At 36.9% G+C, this 16,541-nt stretch overlaps 1 protein-coding gene across 1 annotated transcript in view; it reads left to right on the top strand.

Annotated features, from left to right (window-relative positions):
- Positions 1-16,541, top strand: part of LOC127505326 (collagen alpha-1(XXIV) chain) — a 96,544-nt gene that overhangs the window by 36,107 nt on the left and 43,896 nt on the right. Inside the window, exons 10-19 of the mRNA XM_051880792.1 lie at positions 530-574; positions 2,191-2,244; positions 3,131-3,175; positions 4,090-4,143; positions 5,236-5,280; positions 11,949-12,002; positions 12,088-12,132; positions 12,729-12,782; positions 13,056-13,109; positions 14,615-14,668. Coding sequence (XP_051736752.1) covers positions 530-574; positions 2,191-2,244; positions 3,131-3,175; positions 4,090-4,143; positions 5,236-5,280; positions 11,949-12,002; positions 12,088-12,132; positions 12,729-12,782; positions 13,056-13,109; positions 14,615-14,668 — 504 coding nt within the window. The remainder of the gene's footprint in view (positions 1-529; positions 575-2,190; positions 2,245-3,130; positions 3,176-4,089; positions 4,144-5,235; positions 5,281-11,948; positions 12,003-12,087; positions 12,133-12,728; positions 12,783-13,055; positions 13,110-14,614; positions 14,669-16,541) is intronic.

Genomic DNA, 16,541 nt, shown 5'->3' with positions numbered 1-16,541 from the left:
TTAAAAACTTCCAGTAGGTGGCGCTGAACCTAAACTGCTCCAGTACCATCAGAACATGGTGGCGATGGCTTACACCAAATTTCGTTCCAATAGGCCAAAGCGTTTCAAAGATATGGCCTTCCGTCCTGTTCTTTGCCATCGAATCATATTAATTAAATGTGATGCTTAATTTAAAATTAATATCAGGCAGCTGTTTAGAATGTTCTGCGTGGTATACTGTGAAACAGTGTGCAATAAACAATGCTAAACATTTTAAGGCAAGACACCACAGGTAAATAGGGTAATTAATACTGTGATTAATCTCCAGTTGATTAATCACAGTACACAAAACAATTGTTTTGTACTAGTTTTCTAAAATGATATGTAATAATTAAATATGCACCATTTTGCATATATTTCCAGAACAGAAATATGAACATTGGATAAAGCCAGTGTTCATTTTGTTAACATATTAGAGTTTCATAATGTCTGATGTGTGTATTAGTCTGATATGTGAATGTGTGTAACATTAATGTCTCTTGTCTCTCAGGGTTTGGGAGGACCAGAGGGAAACCAAGGACCTAAAGGTGTCAATGTACGTACAGCTGTCTCATGGTTTCCTCACTGAGAGCCACAGGAACAGAGAGATAAAAGAGAGAGAGATAAATAGAGAATGTTGAAAGGAGAATCAGAAGATCAGATCCTTTTAAATCGTTCTGTTTGGACTGTACTGATTCTTGACACGTTGGACAAAACGCACAACCAACCTGCCGTTCCTTCTGAAAATGACCATCAGACCATAACACAATACTACAAATAGATTCAAAGAGATATTAAATGTCCCTCTTTTATATGTTTCACAACAAAGTCCCTGCTAAACATTCATAAAATCTGGCTAAATCAAAGTACTAAATCAAACTTTTTTTATGTGCTATAAGTTTAATTGGACAATGTAACTGGTGAGTTTTATAGGTTTTTTTATGATTTCATAATTTTTAGATAATTTCCGACAATTTAAGTACTTCATGTTAGTAGCAGCAGCACAATCAATCAATCAATCAATCAATCAACCAATCAGTCAATAAATAAATTAGTACATCCTGTAGTTCTAGATTTCCAATATTTATCATATTTGAAATTATTTTTGTATGTGATGTTGCTGTTGACCCATTCTGAGTGTTGAAGTGAAGAAAAACGGGTAGTTGCACCCAAATGCAGGTGAATCCATCTGACCATGTAGAACAGATTTTCATCTCAGTCATCTAAAGTATGATACATGAGCCTTATTTCTGCAGTCCTCGAGTCTGCTTTGTCCCAGTACTCAAGAATCAGTGAGCTCTACAAAGTCAAGATGAGACTGCTGCATCTCAGAGATTTTGCATGTTTTAGAAACAGTCTCTTTCAACATCTGGCATTGTGCCGCGGCACAGGAATGTGCAGAGACAGGAGGAGGGCTGTTTCTTTCATCTTTGACTGATAGTACATGTGATCTCGCTTAACAAGACAGAAGAATGGTACATATAGCATTTCGTCCACCTACTGCAAACAAAAACACCAGTCAATTGCTCACTCGCCACAATGAATGATTTGTGTCTGGAAAAGATGATATCACACCTGATGCTGACATGATCTTATTGCTCTGTAAGTAAACCAGTTTATGTGTACATTAGTTGTAAATTACTTTAACAGCAATATACTATTTTATAAGGTGACATATAAAATGAAGATGATAAATGAAGCTGTTTCTTGTAGTTCAGGGTGAATTAGATCTGTGTAAATAATCTGCTAATCATTCAAAGTAATTTTGAAATCAATGTGGCCAAATAACTCAATGAAAGTAGATTTGTTTGCTCATAGCATAGGTGGAGATTTTAGGCTCATGGCTTATTTAAAAATTCAAAATTTCTTGTCCAGTAGGTGGCGCTGTCCCTAAACTGCTCCAGTATCATCAGGGCATGGTGGTGATGACTTGCACCAAATTTCGTTCCAATAGTTCAAAGCTTTTCAAAGATACGGCCTTCCGTCCTGTTCCTTGCCATCAAATTTCTTGATGCGTTGTACCTAAATGGGACATCAGATCACTTTTAACAACTTTTGACCAGCATGGTATCAGGATTATCTGACCACAATTTTGGGATTATCTGATAAAAGATGTATGAGGAGTTTATAAATGTAAACGTGATTTTGAGCTATTGTGTTTTTCTTCATCAGGGCTTCATCGGACCTCCAGGAGTTGCAGGACCGCCAGGACTGGAGGGGGAGAGAGTGAGTTTAAATGAACAATTATACAATCTTCATTTCTCAATAATGCAAATGAAATGCGAGAATCAAGGAGATGCCATTTGCATGAATGAAAGCAAGATAGCATGCTGTCGAATACTACAGAAAATCTTTTCGAATCATACCTCAGTTTGTACGATCATGGAAGTATGTTTTACAGTAGTGCACTTACAATGGATATCTAGTAGGCCAGCAAATAGCAATGTAATTAAATCGCTAAAATATGTAACTAGCTTAAACAATTAAACATTACATGTTAACATGAGACTGGTGTGATCACTTACTAGCCCTGTCTCATGTCAGGACCAGATAAAACCTAGATTTAACCTAGTCAGTTTCAGTTGGAATTATCTATTGGAATTATCACTTTGTACTTGCAGCAGAACTTTGTTTATTCATCTCAGAAAAGTAGTTCCATGTTTTAAACACTCAACAGCTCAACTCAACTCATATCTGTTTCGGCTCCTGCACACTTACCCCATAGACTTCCATTGTAAATGTGTTACTATAAAAGCATGCTTCACTCATTTTACATACTGATGGACGTGTCAAAACGATCGCGAGCTGCAGATGCTGTTTATATCTCACAGTGTTTCTTAATGTCGGCACAATGCTGCTAATGCCGGTTTTGTCAAGACATGTTACACTAACAAACACACATGGGCTGTTTAGGGCCGAATGTTGTCAAAACTGCCATCGTTCTGTGATTTGCAGCAACTCTCAACACAGACTCAAATTCCCAAATGAATGACGTGATCTTGAAAACACACAGGACAACAGCGTTCAGATTGATGACGCCCCCCGGCTCATAATGATCAATGTGTGTCAGATCAGATTTGTTTGTAAGTGCGATCATCTCATTGTGTTCCAGGGAATTCCGGGTCCGGTGGGAAACAAGGGTCCCAAAGGAAGACAGGTAAAGTCTCCCTTCATTTATAAGCATTAATCACGGGGTGTTATGTAAATGAGTGATGGGTATTTAAAACAAATATAAAAAAAAAAAATTCTTTGTGTGTAAAGAAAAGCAAGAAAATGAACAACAAATCTGTTCTTGTCATCTGCTGCCCAGCTGTAAAGCCAATGGCATTATGCGGATGGAAGATGTTATGCAATGCATTAAAGTCTGCATTAGTAAAGAAACATTGCTTTACTTCTTGAAGGGATTGTAAGGGTTATTCTGACTGATGTGTTTGTGGTAAATGCTCTGTGCCTCTAAATATCAAACAATAGAAATGCCACAGAATCTGCAAGTCGTTGTACAATAGCGACGAACCAGGATATTTTATGTTTATCTGCATCGGTCAACATGTTAATATCAGCTTCTTTAAGCTTGTAAAATCTCAGCTCATTTTGCTTTAGTGTTGGTTCAGTGTTGGGCCTGAGAAACCCCTCAAACGTACGGGCCTGTTAACATCACACCAGAGATCCTGTGCCAGCTGGGCTCGCTGCCCGGCGTCTGCAGCAGGAATGATTAATCGAAGGCATCTTGAGTGAGGATGAAAGCTTGTTGGAAGACATTCAGAGGCCCCTGGGCTCAGAAAGACACAAGCAAACATGCAGACGGAGCACATACTGTAAAACACTCCGATTTACACCAAAGATTCTTTACTTTTCTTTAGAGCAACATGCACTTATCATGTGTAAAGAAATAAAGTGGAGACAAAATCAGATTCACAGCCAAACGAACTGTTCTGATGTGTGTGATATGACATCATGGAAAAGCATTACCTCAGGACATGAGCGTTCAGACGTTTCAACGGCAGTATGACGGATGTGAGACTGACAGAGGTGTTTGAAATGTGTCCTGAGCTGATCTGAGCTTTTTTACAGGGTGTTGTTGGCGACGCGGGTGAGAGAGGACCGCCTGGACCCGACGGAAACCAGGTACATGTCTCTCTGCCATCAGCACTGCAAAAAATTAGGTTCTTCCTATGTATTTTTGTCTTGTTTTCCAGTACAAATATCTAAACATTCTTAAAAAGCACCACGTTCATCTCTCTTTAGTGTGTAGAGAAAATGTAATTTTTTTTTAGTTTTAGTTATATACTAGTATATGAACCATGTAATTTAATGGTCATTATAACGCATTTTAAGTGATATAAATCATAATATGATTTTGCAGGAATTATAACCAGGCGCTAAAAATACTACCCATTAAAAGTCTGTTGAACCAATGTGATCACTCGAGGTTCTAAAGGAGACCTGATTCTTGGGGGGGACTCGATTACTCACCACACCGGGAACGAACACATCACAATATTCCTCATTTGTAAAAATTCCCAGCCAAAATAAAGGGGTGGGGCCTGGTTGAGTTAGTTAGTAGTGTGTTGAAACTGGCGGTTATGGTAAGGGGTGGGACATTTCCCAAACACGCTCCAAGCGCTTGACCAATCACAACACACTGCTCCAGCTGACCAATCAGAGCACATTGTGCTTTCAGAAGGAGGGGCTTCATAGAGACAGGAACTAAACAGAGCGTTACTGACAGACTGGGAAGAGAGGAGCTGCAACAATGGAGAATATGAGGAAAATAATCAACATTCAAGCAGGAAAACCTGTTCTAGTAGAGCACAAAAACAATTCTTGATTATAAAAGGCCTAAACTTCCCATGTGATGTCATTTAACTCTTCAGACATCTCTGATAAGGATACTATGTCCAAAATTAAACAAAGTATCAAAAAAAATTTGTATACTTAGATTCTTCTTGTTTAATCCCATTATAATTGATTCCAAATTATGACAGAAATTCCAGTAGGAGTCTATACATGTGCATAGAGGATATTTTGACTATAAATGGTGTTTCCACAGTTTTGGAAGAATATTATTGTGCCAAAACCCCAAACAGCTGTAGAGATATCTTTGATGTCTTCAGTTCAAACTCAGTGTGTTAAATAAAAACAAAGAAAATTTGAACAAGCAGACAAAAGTGCAGAGCTGTTTCTCATGGAGTCGCTGGTGTTTTGTCTGTGTTTCAGGGGCCTGTCGGAGGAACCGGCAGCAGTGGATTCCCAGGCCTGAGAGTGAGTCCTGAACACACATACATATAAACACATATCAGCTTTAACTTTTTACGGCCGACGCAGAAACCTCATCTTCTATGGAGCCGTGCAGATATTACTTTATATAAGTGCTAAATTTCTCCGCCAATACCGATAGCCGATTATTCAGAATGATATCTGTCGATCCCGAAAAGGAAGAAGGATCTCTCTCAACTAATCCTGTAAACTATACAGGGATCCTCTCATTTGGTACATTACTATAATATTAGAGGTTAAAAAAACCCCAAAACTATTATATTCAACTGCTATGTATTGTAACACTGGATAACTGGTACTGTATCAGTCGGTGCCGATAGCCTCGTGGGCAGCACCGACATACAGTGCCATTGTGCTTCGGGCAACCCGAGTTTGAGTCCCGGCTCGCAGACCTTTCCCAATCCCGTCCCTTACTGTCAGCTTACTGTCCTATCATAATAAAGGCAAAAATGCCAAAAATAAATCTTTGAAGTTGTACTGTATCTTTTAACATTCCTTCTGATGTTCATGCATGTTTATTTGATGCTGTAACTAGTGGTAAAGAGGAAGAAAACACTTGTGCTACAGCAGTCTGTCACATCACATTTAAGAGCCTCAAAACACCATTTATTGTTTAAATTTTGTGATAAAATGGACAAAATTTGAAAGCTGAGACTTCGTTTCTTATCAGAAGTATCAAAGCACAAAGCTTTTTGTGATTATTGGATGGGAGGTGCTACAAATATCAAACATAGCCTGCTTTAATTTAACTGTTTTTGTCACGTTAACTTTGACAGCCCTAAATTTAACAAAAGAGGCATACTGTGTGTGAAGAAAGTGAGTCTGACATGTGGTTCTGTTCAGTATCGCAACTTGTCTAAACTGTAAACAAGCTCTTTGCATATGGACTCCTTATACCAGTTGTTTATTTGGTGTTCTTTTGGAGTCTCATCTAAAACCTGGAAAAAATAAGTTTTATGTAGTTTAATGTACCTTTAATTTGGCCATTAGTTTCAAAAAGACCATCTCAATAGATTTAATTTGTTTTTGGAAGAAAAATAACCTGCTTAAATCAGCTTAAACCAGCTTAAACTGGTCTTAGCTGGTTTCCCAGCGCTCTGCAGCACCAAACCTCAATAGACCACTATTATAATTGCACTTACTCTTTTGTAACCTCGATTATAATGTTTTCTATTTAAAATAAATACTTTTCTTTTGAACTTTCTATTCATCAAAGAATACGGAAGAATAAAATGTATCACGTTTTCAACAAAAATATTAAGCTGTGCAACTGTTTTCAGCATGATATTAATAATAAATTCTCATAAATACCTAATCAGATTCAGAACCTGTTGTAAAGTTGTTATCTGGCTTTTCTGAGGTCTTTTGGTTGGTTTTCAGCAGTGTGTTCTGCTACTGTACAGAGTTCAGTCCCGCCGGCAGCTCCTGCCAAGAGGATATTAATAATACTTTGTGTGTCCTGGCATCCCTTCAGCGACAGAACACTTAAGGATGAGAAGATAAACTGCTGGATTTTAGGAGAGATAAAAGAGACAGAAGCACCTGAGATCACAGTCACTCAACGTCACATCAGGGTTTGTTCGCAGGAGATTAGGACACAGATAACATTGTTTACAGACATCATTCCCATGCTATTAGAGTTTATACAGTACAGGTGAAAAGTTTGGAAACATTAAAAAAATCAGGACAGAAGCGGTTGAAGTGGACAAAAGAGACAGATTAAAACACCAGGTGTATACGGATATATGTCTCCCTCGTCTACTTGTGCTCCAAAATGCATCTTAATACCAGGTGGAAACAGAGCCTTTGATCAAATAAAAGTAGTCTTTGTGAGCAGAAGAGACTTCTTGAAAAATGCATGTATATATATATATATATATATATATATATATATATATATAAAATACTTTTTAATTTTGTATTTTTTCCATTTTTGTTTTCATTTTTTTTTACTTTAAATTTTGTTGTGTTTTTTGTCTTTTTATTAGTTTTTTTTTTTAAAGTCTATATAGCAGCATTTATTAATTTTATTTCAATTTTTAATTCTAGTTTTATTAGTACATCAAGTTAAACTAAATTAAAATGAAAAATGTTGCTTTGACAAATAGCTGAAATAAAATGTTTAAGTTCATTGCTTAAATGAAAACGCAATACAAAAATAATGTGCAAACAAATGCTAAAATGAAATAAAAAAATAAAATGTATTAATTTGTTTGGTGATTTAATAATTACTTTAATTATTTTTATGTTTTATTAACAATTTAATTATGTATTTAATAATTTCTTTAAATATTTCAACATTTATCTAATGATTATTTTTTTTAGCTGTTGTATGTTTATATATATATTTTTTTATTCATTTTTAGTTTTAGAGTTATTTATTTTTTAAGTACATTAAATTAAACTCTCTCTCTCTCTCTCTCCCTCTATATATATATATATATATATAATATTTTGGATTAGATTTTATTCTGTATTTTCAGTTTTCATTTTTTGTCATTTTTATTAGTTATTGTTTTGTTTTGTTTTTAAACATGCCTATATAGTTTGTATTCATTTTTATTTCAGTGTTACTTTTGGTTATTTTAGTACATCAAATACCACTTAATGAAAATAAAAAAAAATTTGTTGCTTTTGCAACTAGCTGAAGTAAAATAAGTTCATTTTTAAAAGGCCTATTGTATTTCATTTAACATTTATTTTATTTCCAGTAATGAACATGATAGTTTCAGTTTGAGTTAACGATAATAACCCTGTTAATTCACTCTTACATTCCTCTTTATCTCTCTTCCTTCACTCATAATGTGTGTTTCCGTGTCTGATTGCTGCCATGTGTTCGGCTCCCGCAGGTCTGATTCATGAGTTAAAACAGCGAATCATTGTACATGTCATGTTCAGTAGGCAGTCTCTAACCGGACTCTGGTCGTTCCGGCTTTAAAACACACACATGTCAGAGGCTGGCCAAAGCTCCTGAGTCTCGTAAAGCGGCGGACAGAGATGTCAGACACGTTTCTCTGCAGTCGGGATGACAGGCGGGAAGATTTAGAGCGGGATGTTGCAGGTTTCTGATGCGTTTTCATCATGCCTTCACTGTTGTTCCTGTATCTGTCGACCGTCTCGTCCTCTTGATGAGAGGATGTGATGCGTGTTTTAGAGCCATGAAAATCAGTTTTGTGCAATGAAATGTTCTGTTGAACAGGATCGTGTTGATTCCTGCTCTGAGTTGAATGCACTGAAATGGGAAGCAAATGAAATAAAGACAAAATAAAGGCTGCAAAAGGGTTTTTTCTCAGTGATGCCATAGTATTTTTGATCAAATAAACACAGCCTTTGTTAAACTTGGTCAAACTTTTGAATGCAAGTGTATGTCATTTTTTTATGAACTTGCTTATCTAAAGATCCTGAATCATCTTGCCCTGTTTTGCATCTCATATTCCCTCAGTAGAGATTTTCTGCAGGCATTGGAATAGCAAATAAGTCATATTTCACCACCTTCTCTTTCTTCTGTCATGTTTTTATCACGTGCGGCAGACAGAAAAGCTTTTTTTATGGCACGTATATGATCTGTTTGTGCTCTGTGGATCCATTAAGGCCTCTTTCAGCTCCAGATGAGCAGATCTCCTTCAAGCCACATGTCTATAAAAGCTCCTTCACACTAAATAAACAAAGGCATTACCATGTTTTTTGCACATGTACTATGGTAATACCATGGTGGTATAGTACTGTTAGTAGTCTTGATGCTTGAAATGATGCTAATGTCTCCTTTAGTAGCCTACGTTATTTTATTTGTCATTCACTCATGTTGTACTGGTCAAAAGTTTTTAGTTTTTAGTTTTTGAAAGTCTCTTCTGCTCACCAAGGCTGCATTTATTTGATCAAAAATACAGTAAAAATAGTTAAATATTTTTCCAATTTAAAACAGCTGTTTTCTATGTGAATATATAGTAAACAGTAATTTATATCATGCGATCAAAGCTGAATTTTCAGCATCATTACTCCAGTCTTCAGTGTCACATGATCCTTCAGAAAGATTTGCTGCTCAAGAAACACTTATAATTATTATCAGTGTTGTTCTGCTTCATATTTGTGTGTTAAACAGTAGAGACGGTGCTGACAATTCCCCAGCTTTGACTCAGTCTCTTAGATGTTTGTGCGTTTTTCCTGTAGGCTCAAGGTGAAATGGTTCCCATGAATCAGACCAGACATAAGTGCGGTTTATTGTGCTGCTGGAGTGAGTTTGTGTCTGACGGGCCCCCCAAAAACCCTTAATGAGAAACAGCCCCACAAACAACATCCCGCTCTACAGGTCCTGCTCTATTACTGTGCTGCCTTCACAACAGCATTGTTAGAAAAGTTGAGCACAGACCACAGGTGCTGTATCTAGAAGTGTTTTTGATGCGTTTTAAAATATACAAATATGACTGGAAAATATATTTGAACATTATATTGTTAAAGGTAAACTGTGTAACTCACAATTTTAAGCCTAACCATCCGGACGATGGTTTTCGTGGGAAATTGCGTCACTTGCCTTTGCATGTCTCGTCATATCTGTAAATAGAGAAAAGTTGCTCCGCCTACTTTGACTGGTGTGGGAGTGGCACAGGTTAGTTGTCACAACAAGCGGGAAAGGTTTACATCGAGTATCACCTCTGGAGAATCACCTGTTTAAAACAAACACCAAACAGAGGAGAGTCTACTGGTGAAAAGAGAACGTGACAGAGCTCGTAATAAAATAACATTCAACATCATCTTGGCTTTTGGAGATGGCGAGAACTGAGGGATTTAAACTCGTTATTTATCTTAAGCCTAGTAGTGAATTTTTATAAGCAGGATGATAATATCTCTCTTTTTTTAATTCTAATGCCTGATCTGACATGTAATGATTCATGTACAGTCAGATGATCTTTGTCTGTGTGTCAATAAATCAAACCAGTGACTAAACGCTCAACTTCACGTTGTTTCTCTTAGTAGGATGAAAATAATCTGTTTTTTAAACGGTGATTAAATTATATATAGAAAGCGATCAAAGAACGCTCCCTTTACTATCACTGGAGCTGTCAATCAAACAGTGTGAGTTTATCAGTGGACTCGCGCCAGAACACCCGTGTTATATGATGAAAGCATTCGTTAGTGTGCAGAAACTGAGTTGCAATGACAAGATCACTTCTTTCATGATCGGCTGTTCATCACTGCAACCTTTCATGCCACGATCTAAATATAACGCCATAGATCTAAATGTAATGCAAGACTTTGTGTTATTTCTAAATTATGAAAATTTTTGATGTAAAAAGCATACTAACATTATAAAGGCACCCCAGAAAACATTATAAAACAATAAAACAACGCAGTTCATGACCCCTTTGAGTTTTAAGGGTTTTTTTTGCATATGCCCATAATACAACCCGAATTCCGGAAACGGCATCCATTATTTCTAAAAAGAATGTCAAATTTAGACTCGTCTGACCATAGAACACTTTTCCACTTTGAAACAGTCCATTTTAAATGAGCCTTGGCCCACAGGACACGACGGACCATGTGCACATATGGCTTTCTTTTTTGCATTAAAGAGATTTAGTTGGCATCTGCAGATGGCACGGCGGATTGTGTTTACCGACAGTCGTTTCTGGAAGTAATCCTGGGCCCGTTTAGTAATGTCATTGACACAATTATGCCGATGAGTCCCGGAGGGCCCGAAGACCACGGGCATCCAATAAAGGTCTTCAGCCTTGTCCCTTACGCACAGAGATTTCTCGTTTCTCTGAATCTTTTGATGATGTTATGCACTGTAGATGATGAGATTTGCAAAGCCTTTGCACTTTGACGTTGAGGAACATTGTTTTCCACAATCTTTTTACGCACTCTTTCACAGCTCTGCCCATCTTTACTCCTGAGAGACTCTGCCTCTCTAAGACATCCCTTTTATAGCTAATCATGTTATAGAACTGATATCAATTAACTTAATTAGTTGCTAGATGTTCTCCCAGCTGAATCTTTTCAAAATGTCTTGCTTTTTCAGCCATTTGTTGCCCCCGTGCCAACTATTTTGAAACCTGTAGCAGGCATCAAATTTGAAATGAGCTCATTTAGTGGATAAAATTGTAAAATTTCTCAGTTTAAACATTTGTTATGTTATCTATGTTCTATTGTGAATAAAATATTGGCTCATGTGATTTGAAAGTCTTTTAGTTTTCATTTTATTCAAATTTAAAAAACGTCCCAACTTTTCCAGAATTCGGGTTGTAGTTAGTTACACTGCCATGATGCCTTTCGTACCACCTTTTCCCAAAGAATGTGCTTGTAAAAGAAAAATGTTCCTCCTGCAAGATAACGTACATTAAATCTTTCCCTTGACCTTCTGTCCTGATCTTGAGTGACCATAAAAGCACATTTACCTCAGTGGGAACCTGCTTAATTCTGTTCTCTTAGGGGAAATTGCACAAACGTGCGTGTGAGAGTTAAATCACAGGATAACATGGATTTAGGACTTTGAGTTTCTTTTCAGTTTGAAAAATGTTGTTTGTGAAACGGCAGACGAATGTCATGATGGTAGCCGGGTGAGAATGTCCTCACAAATCAGTGAATTAATGAGGAATCATTCACTAAACTAAAGCATAGAAGAAATGCTGACCGAATCTGTTTCTCTGCTCTCTCAGGGCGATCCTGGGCCCGAGGGACCCCGCGGGTTTCCTGGCATTGTGGGACCTCAGGTAATGGCCCGTCAGTTACAGCTCAAGCAGTGTGATCTATAACCTCATTGGCTGGACACTGAAGATCTTGTTCTCTCATTGGCAGGGCCTCGGCGGAGGGGTGGGGCCGCCTGGAATGAAAGGTGATAAGGTGATTTAAATATTTCTATTATTGCAGCAAACATGTGTACTTATAAGGTCCTTTGTAGTTGCATGATCTTTGTGATGTGTCGTACACTGCAAAATGTGATTTTCTTCTTCAGTATTTTTGTCTTGTTTTCAAATGCAAATATCTAAACATTCATAAAACAAGATACATTTACTGGAGAAGCAAAATGTTATTAAGTCGTGTTTACTGAACAATTAATCAAAATCAAATAAAAAAGTCATTATTGTGTTAAATGAGAAAAGCATCAAATAGAAAGTATAAGATGTAATTTTATCTCATTGGTACTAAAACAACACTGGCTGGAATCTAGACAAAGAAGAAACTCAAATATGAGGTAGATTTACATTTATGTCACATGTTTTCATCATGATATCATTCCTGGGCTTTTCATCACTGCACTATTATTCTAACATGTGGAAAAAGGTGTGCAAACTCCTGACTGATAGTGTGTGTGTGTATACAGTATGTATATTCGATCCAGTACAGGCATGTTGTGTTCTGTTCCCTGTATGTTTAACGTCGGCGGTGTATTTTGAGTGTCGTCTGTTTTCTATAATCTGTGATGCTGTATGATCTAGGGTGAGCCTGGATTGAGGGGTGAACCAGGAGAAAATGGTTATCAGGGCGACAAGGTGAGTGTGAAGAGAGTCAAAACAATATGTTTTCAACCATAAACAGGGTTTACATGGTCATGAAATTGAAAAATTGACCACCACCACAATCTGTCTACTGATGGTCTTATCGGAGACACTAAAAAGTTTTAAAAATCAAGTAATTATTAACTTCTGATGAAGTAATGAAAATTCACTGGTCTAAAAGTATGGGAATGTTTTCTCTGTCCATGGATTTGATGTTTGTTGCAGACAGCGTGGAGACTTTGTGTTTTGTTTGTGTTGCTCTTCCAGGGAACGGCTGGTAATCCCGGCCCAACAGGACCACGTGGAAAACCAGGACCGATTGTAAGATCACCTGTATTCTTACTCTTGGTTAAACACAAATGAAGCTCTGTGATGTTCTGTTGAGTGTCACTGAGAGAGAGTGAACTAAACTGCAAACAAATCATGTTCTTACTGTCTTGTTTTCCAGCACAAATATCTAAACATTCTTAAATCAAGATACATTTACTGGAGAAGCGAAATGACTAGAGAAGCTTGTTTTCTGAAAACATTATCAAAATTAAAACTTAAATATGCCTTAAATGTATGTTGTATTTGTCTGTATGTACGGCCTAATACAACCAGCCCTGTGTTTCGGGGCGGTCCGGCTCTGGAGTTGTAGCCGGTCTAAGCTGGATCGTCGGGGGCCGACATTTTATCAAGCCGAGTTTCTTCAAGGAGTTTGTGAGATATAGCCGATCAAAGTATCATCTTTGGGGGGGCGAGAGCTCTGTGGCTAAAGGCTGGTGTCATTTGGATGTGGCCAAACTCATCCCGAGCTTGAAGCTCCGGGTCCCCCTCTATAAGCGGGAATCCCCTGTGAGCCGTGGCGCGTGGGAATGTTTGACTGTATTGCTTTGTTCTAAGCAACAGAGCGTCCTGAGACTCGAGATTCGCAGGGCAGGAGGGGGGAAGTGACACTGGGTGCAACTAAAAAAGGTCCCGTTGTCCGGCGAGGTCCGGTCGGCTTACCTCTTGTTACCTCCTGAACTGACATTTTCTTTAGCTCTCTATTCAGCACAAATGCCACCCTGCAGCCAATTTCATTGGTTAAGGATAGGGAGTAGGGTAAGGTCAGGAGTTAGTACGGGTTGTAGCATTGTGTATGAAATCAGCACTGTCACATGACCAATGAAATCCTTAGGACTGGCTGCCAGGCGGAGTTTACACTGAATTGGTTTTGGAGGGGGAAATTACACGTCGTGTCAATCTGTTGATGGGAGGAAGCCACGCCCTATTTTGGAGTCCCCACCCCCATTTGGAGATCTCCAGGCTGCAGTTATACCCTTCTTGAAAATTCTGTCAATGGCAGGGAAGAGTTGAGTCATAAATGATGGAAAATTCTGTCAATGGCAGGGAAGAGTTGAGTCATAAATGATGGAAAATTCTGTCAATGATGAAGAAGCGTTGTCTCATAAATGATGGAAAATTTCGTCAATGGCTGGAAGCGTGGTCATAAATGATGGAAAATTCAATCAATGGTGGGGAAGTGTTGCATCATACATGACGGAAAACTACGCCAATGGCAGTAAATGAGTTAAGTTTTTTTTTTTTACCCCCCTGGCAGATATTTTTTCCTAATTTAGGTGTAAACTCACTTAATTTTGATTATTTTTTTCAGTAAACAAGACAAGTTTTACATTTAAAGACAAGTAATTTCTCTTCTCCAGTAAATGTATCTTGATTTAAGAATGTTTAGATATTTGTGCTGGAAATCAGACAAACATACTGAGGAAGAACATCAGTTTTTGCACTTTTTGTGTGGTGTATTCGTGTGATGTTTATAGCTTATGTTCTCTCTCTGAAAGGGGAAAACAGGTGAACCGGGACCTCAAGGGCCTCCGGGGCCACCAGGACCTGAGGTGAGAACCATCACTTGGGAAACCTGTCGGAATTGTTTGGAGGTTTGACTTTGATTGTCGGAACGAGTAATGAACAAACGTCCGGTTGGAATTGGACATCTTTTATTTTGAAAACCCAGAATTTCACTTGATGTTCCTCATTATTTCGGTGTTTATGCTGTGATCAAACTTTCACATTCTTCTGCCATATAGAAATGAAAATCAATCACAAAATCAATTGGCTTATTAAGCAAGGAAATTTGCATAATTGCTGTGGATTGTTAAAAATTGTTAAAAGCTTTCAAGTGGATCTGAAAGCTTGACACTTTTATTGCAGCTGAAAATATTATCAGAGTAGACAAAATAATTAAGAGTGCATTTTCACCGGTGTTGATTCCAGAAGAATTTTTCCCATTAATTTCTCCCAAGTCTTTGTTAAAGAGTTATCAACCATCAACCAAACCAACCAGCTATGAAGTAAACTACAATATTACAAACTTTGATTTGAAGCAAAAAAAATTGGACAAAAACACAAAGGTACAAGACTGTGAACTTAACGACTTTAGTGAGGGAAAGAACTACAATCCCATGAAGCATTGCGAACGACATAATCAAATTAAAAACAATGGAGAAATATTAAACTATTCATTTAAAGTTGTTGATTATATCTCTAGAAACAATATATTTTTAGTTCTTTGCAAAATATGAATATGTAAACACAAATATTTAGGTATTTTGACAGCATAGCGAAACTGGATTACATCATTCACAGTGTTTCATGGGAGTGGGCGGAGCTAAAGAGCTAAACTCTGATTTGTGGAATTTGTGTGTCATGGGTAATGTAGTTTTTCACTACAAATTCAGCTGTTAAACATGATTATTTTAAAAAATAAATTGAAATAATGCTTAACAGATGGCTTCAACTAAACCATAAACCATCCATTAGCAACCTCTGAGCTCACAGTAGGGCTATCTTTAACAATTGATTAAGTTATTATTAAAAATCAATTTTTCTTTGGAGAAAATGAATGGGATTTTTACAATACCTTGGAGACAGTTAGCCTCAATGGCAGTTGCATGTGTTTAACCCACTTAAAAGTGAGTAATTGAGCAAGTATGTTGGTTTGGTTGTGTGTAATAATCTAATTGTGTTTGAAGGGCTTCGGTGCATGTGGCCATCAGATGCCTACAGTCAAAACCTTCCTTCGTAGTTTAATACAACAGAACATTAGTCACATTAAAGCTGTTTATAATCGTCAATAAATAGTCTGAATTGTGTTTTTTTTTTAAGGCATGTCTACTTCCCTGTTATTTGTGTTAGTTTTTGTGTTTGGTGGAGATGATTTATCTCTTGTTAATCGCAAACATGATTGTGGTAAACACAGAAGCATCTGTGCGGCAAATGGATGAAATTTAAGCAGTGCAAGAGTTTAGCGTCTCGCTTGCTAGTTTGATATTGGCTTGGAGACTAGTAAGTTGCCCTCTTGTGGCACTTCTGTATTATTTTTGTATATACATTTTTAATATTTCATTTTTGAGGGGAAAAAAACATTTTTGAAAGGAAAATGCTAAGTTTGTTTGAAATCATCAGCAGTATCAAAATTGATTATTTACTTTTGTTAATGCACATTCCTTGTGTACAAATAGAATCATAATCAGGTTGACCAATATTTTAGAGATATTGAAACTTTAATAATAAATAATGGTAATAATAATAATGCTTATTATCATTATTATCATCATTAATATTATGAAATTATATTTTATTTAAGTCATTATTTAATTATAAAATATTATTAATGTATAATAATAAGAATAAGAATAATAATTATTATTATTATTATTACTACCACTACTATTATACATTTTAAATATTTAATATTTTACTGTATTT

This window comes from Ctenopharyngodon idella, chromosome 22 (assembly GCF_019924925.1).
Source record: "Ctenopharyngodon idella isolate HZGC_01 chromosome 22, HZGC01, whole genome shotgun sequence".
Taxonomy (NCBI): Eukaryota; Metazoa; Chordata; class Actinopteri; order Cypriniformes; family Xenocyprididae; genus Ctenopharyngodon; species Ctenopharyngodon idella.
Note: the sequence above shows the minus strand (reverse complement) of the source record. Positions and strands in the feature narration are given on the sequence as shown.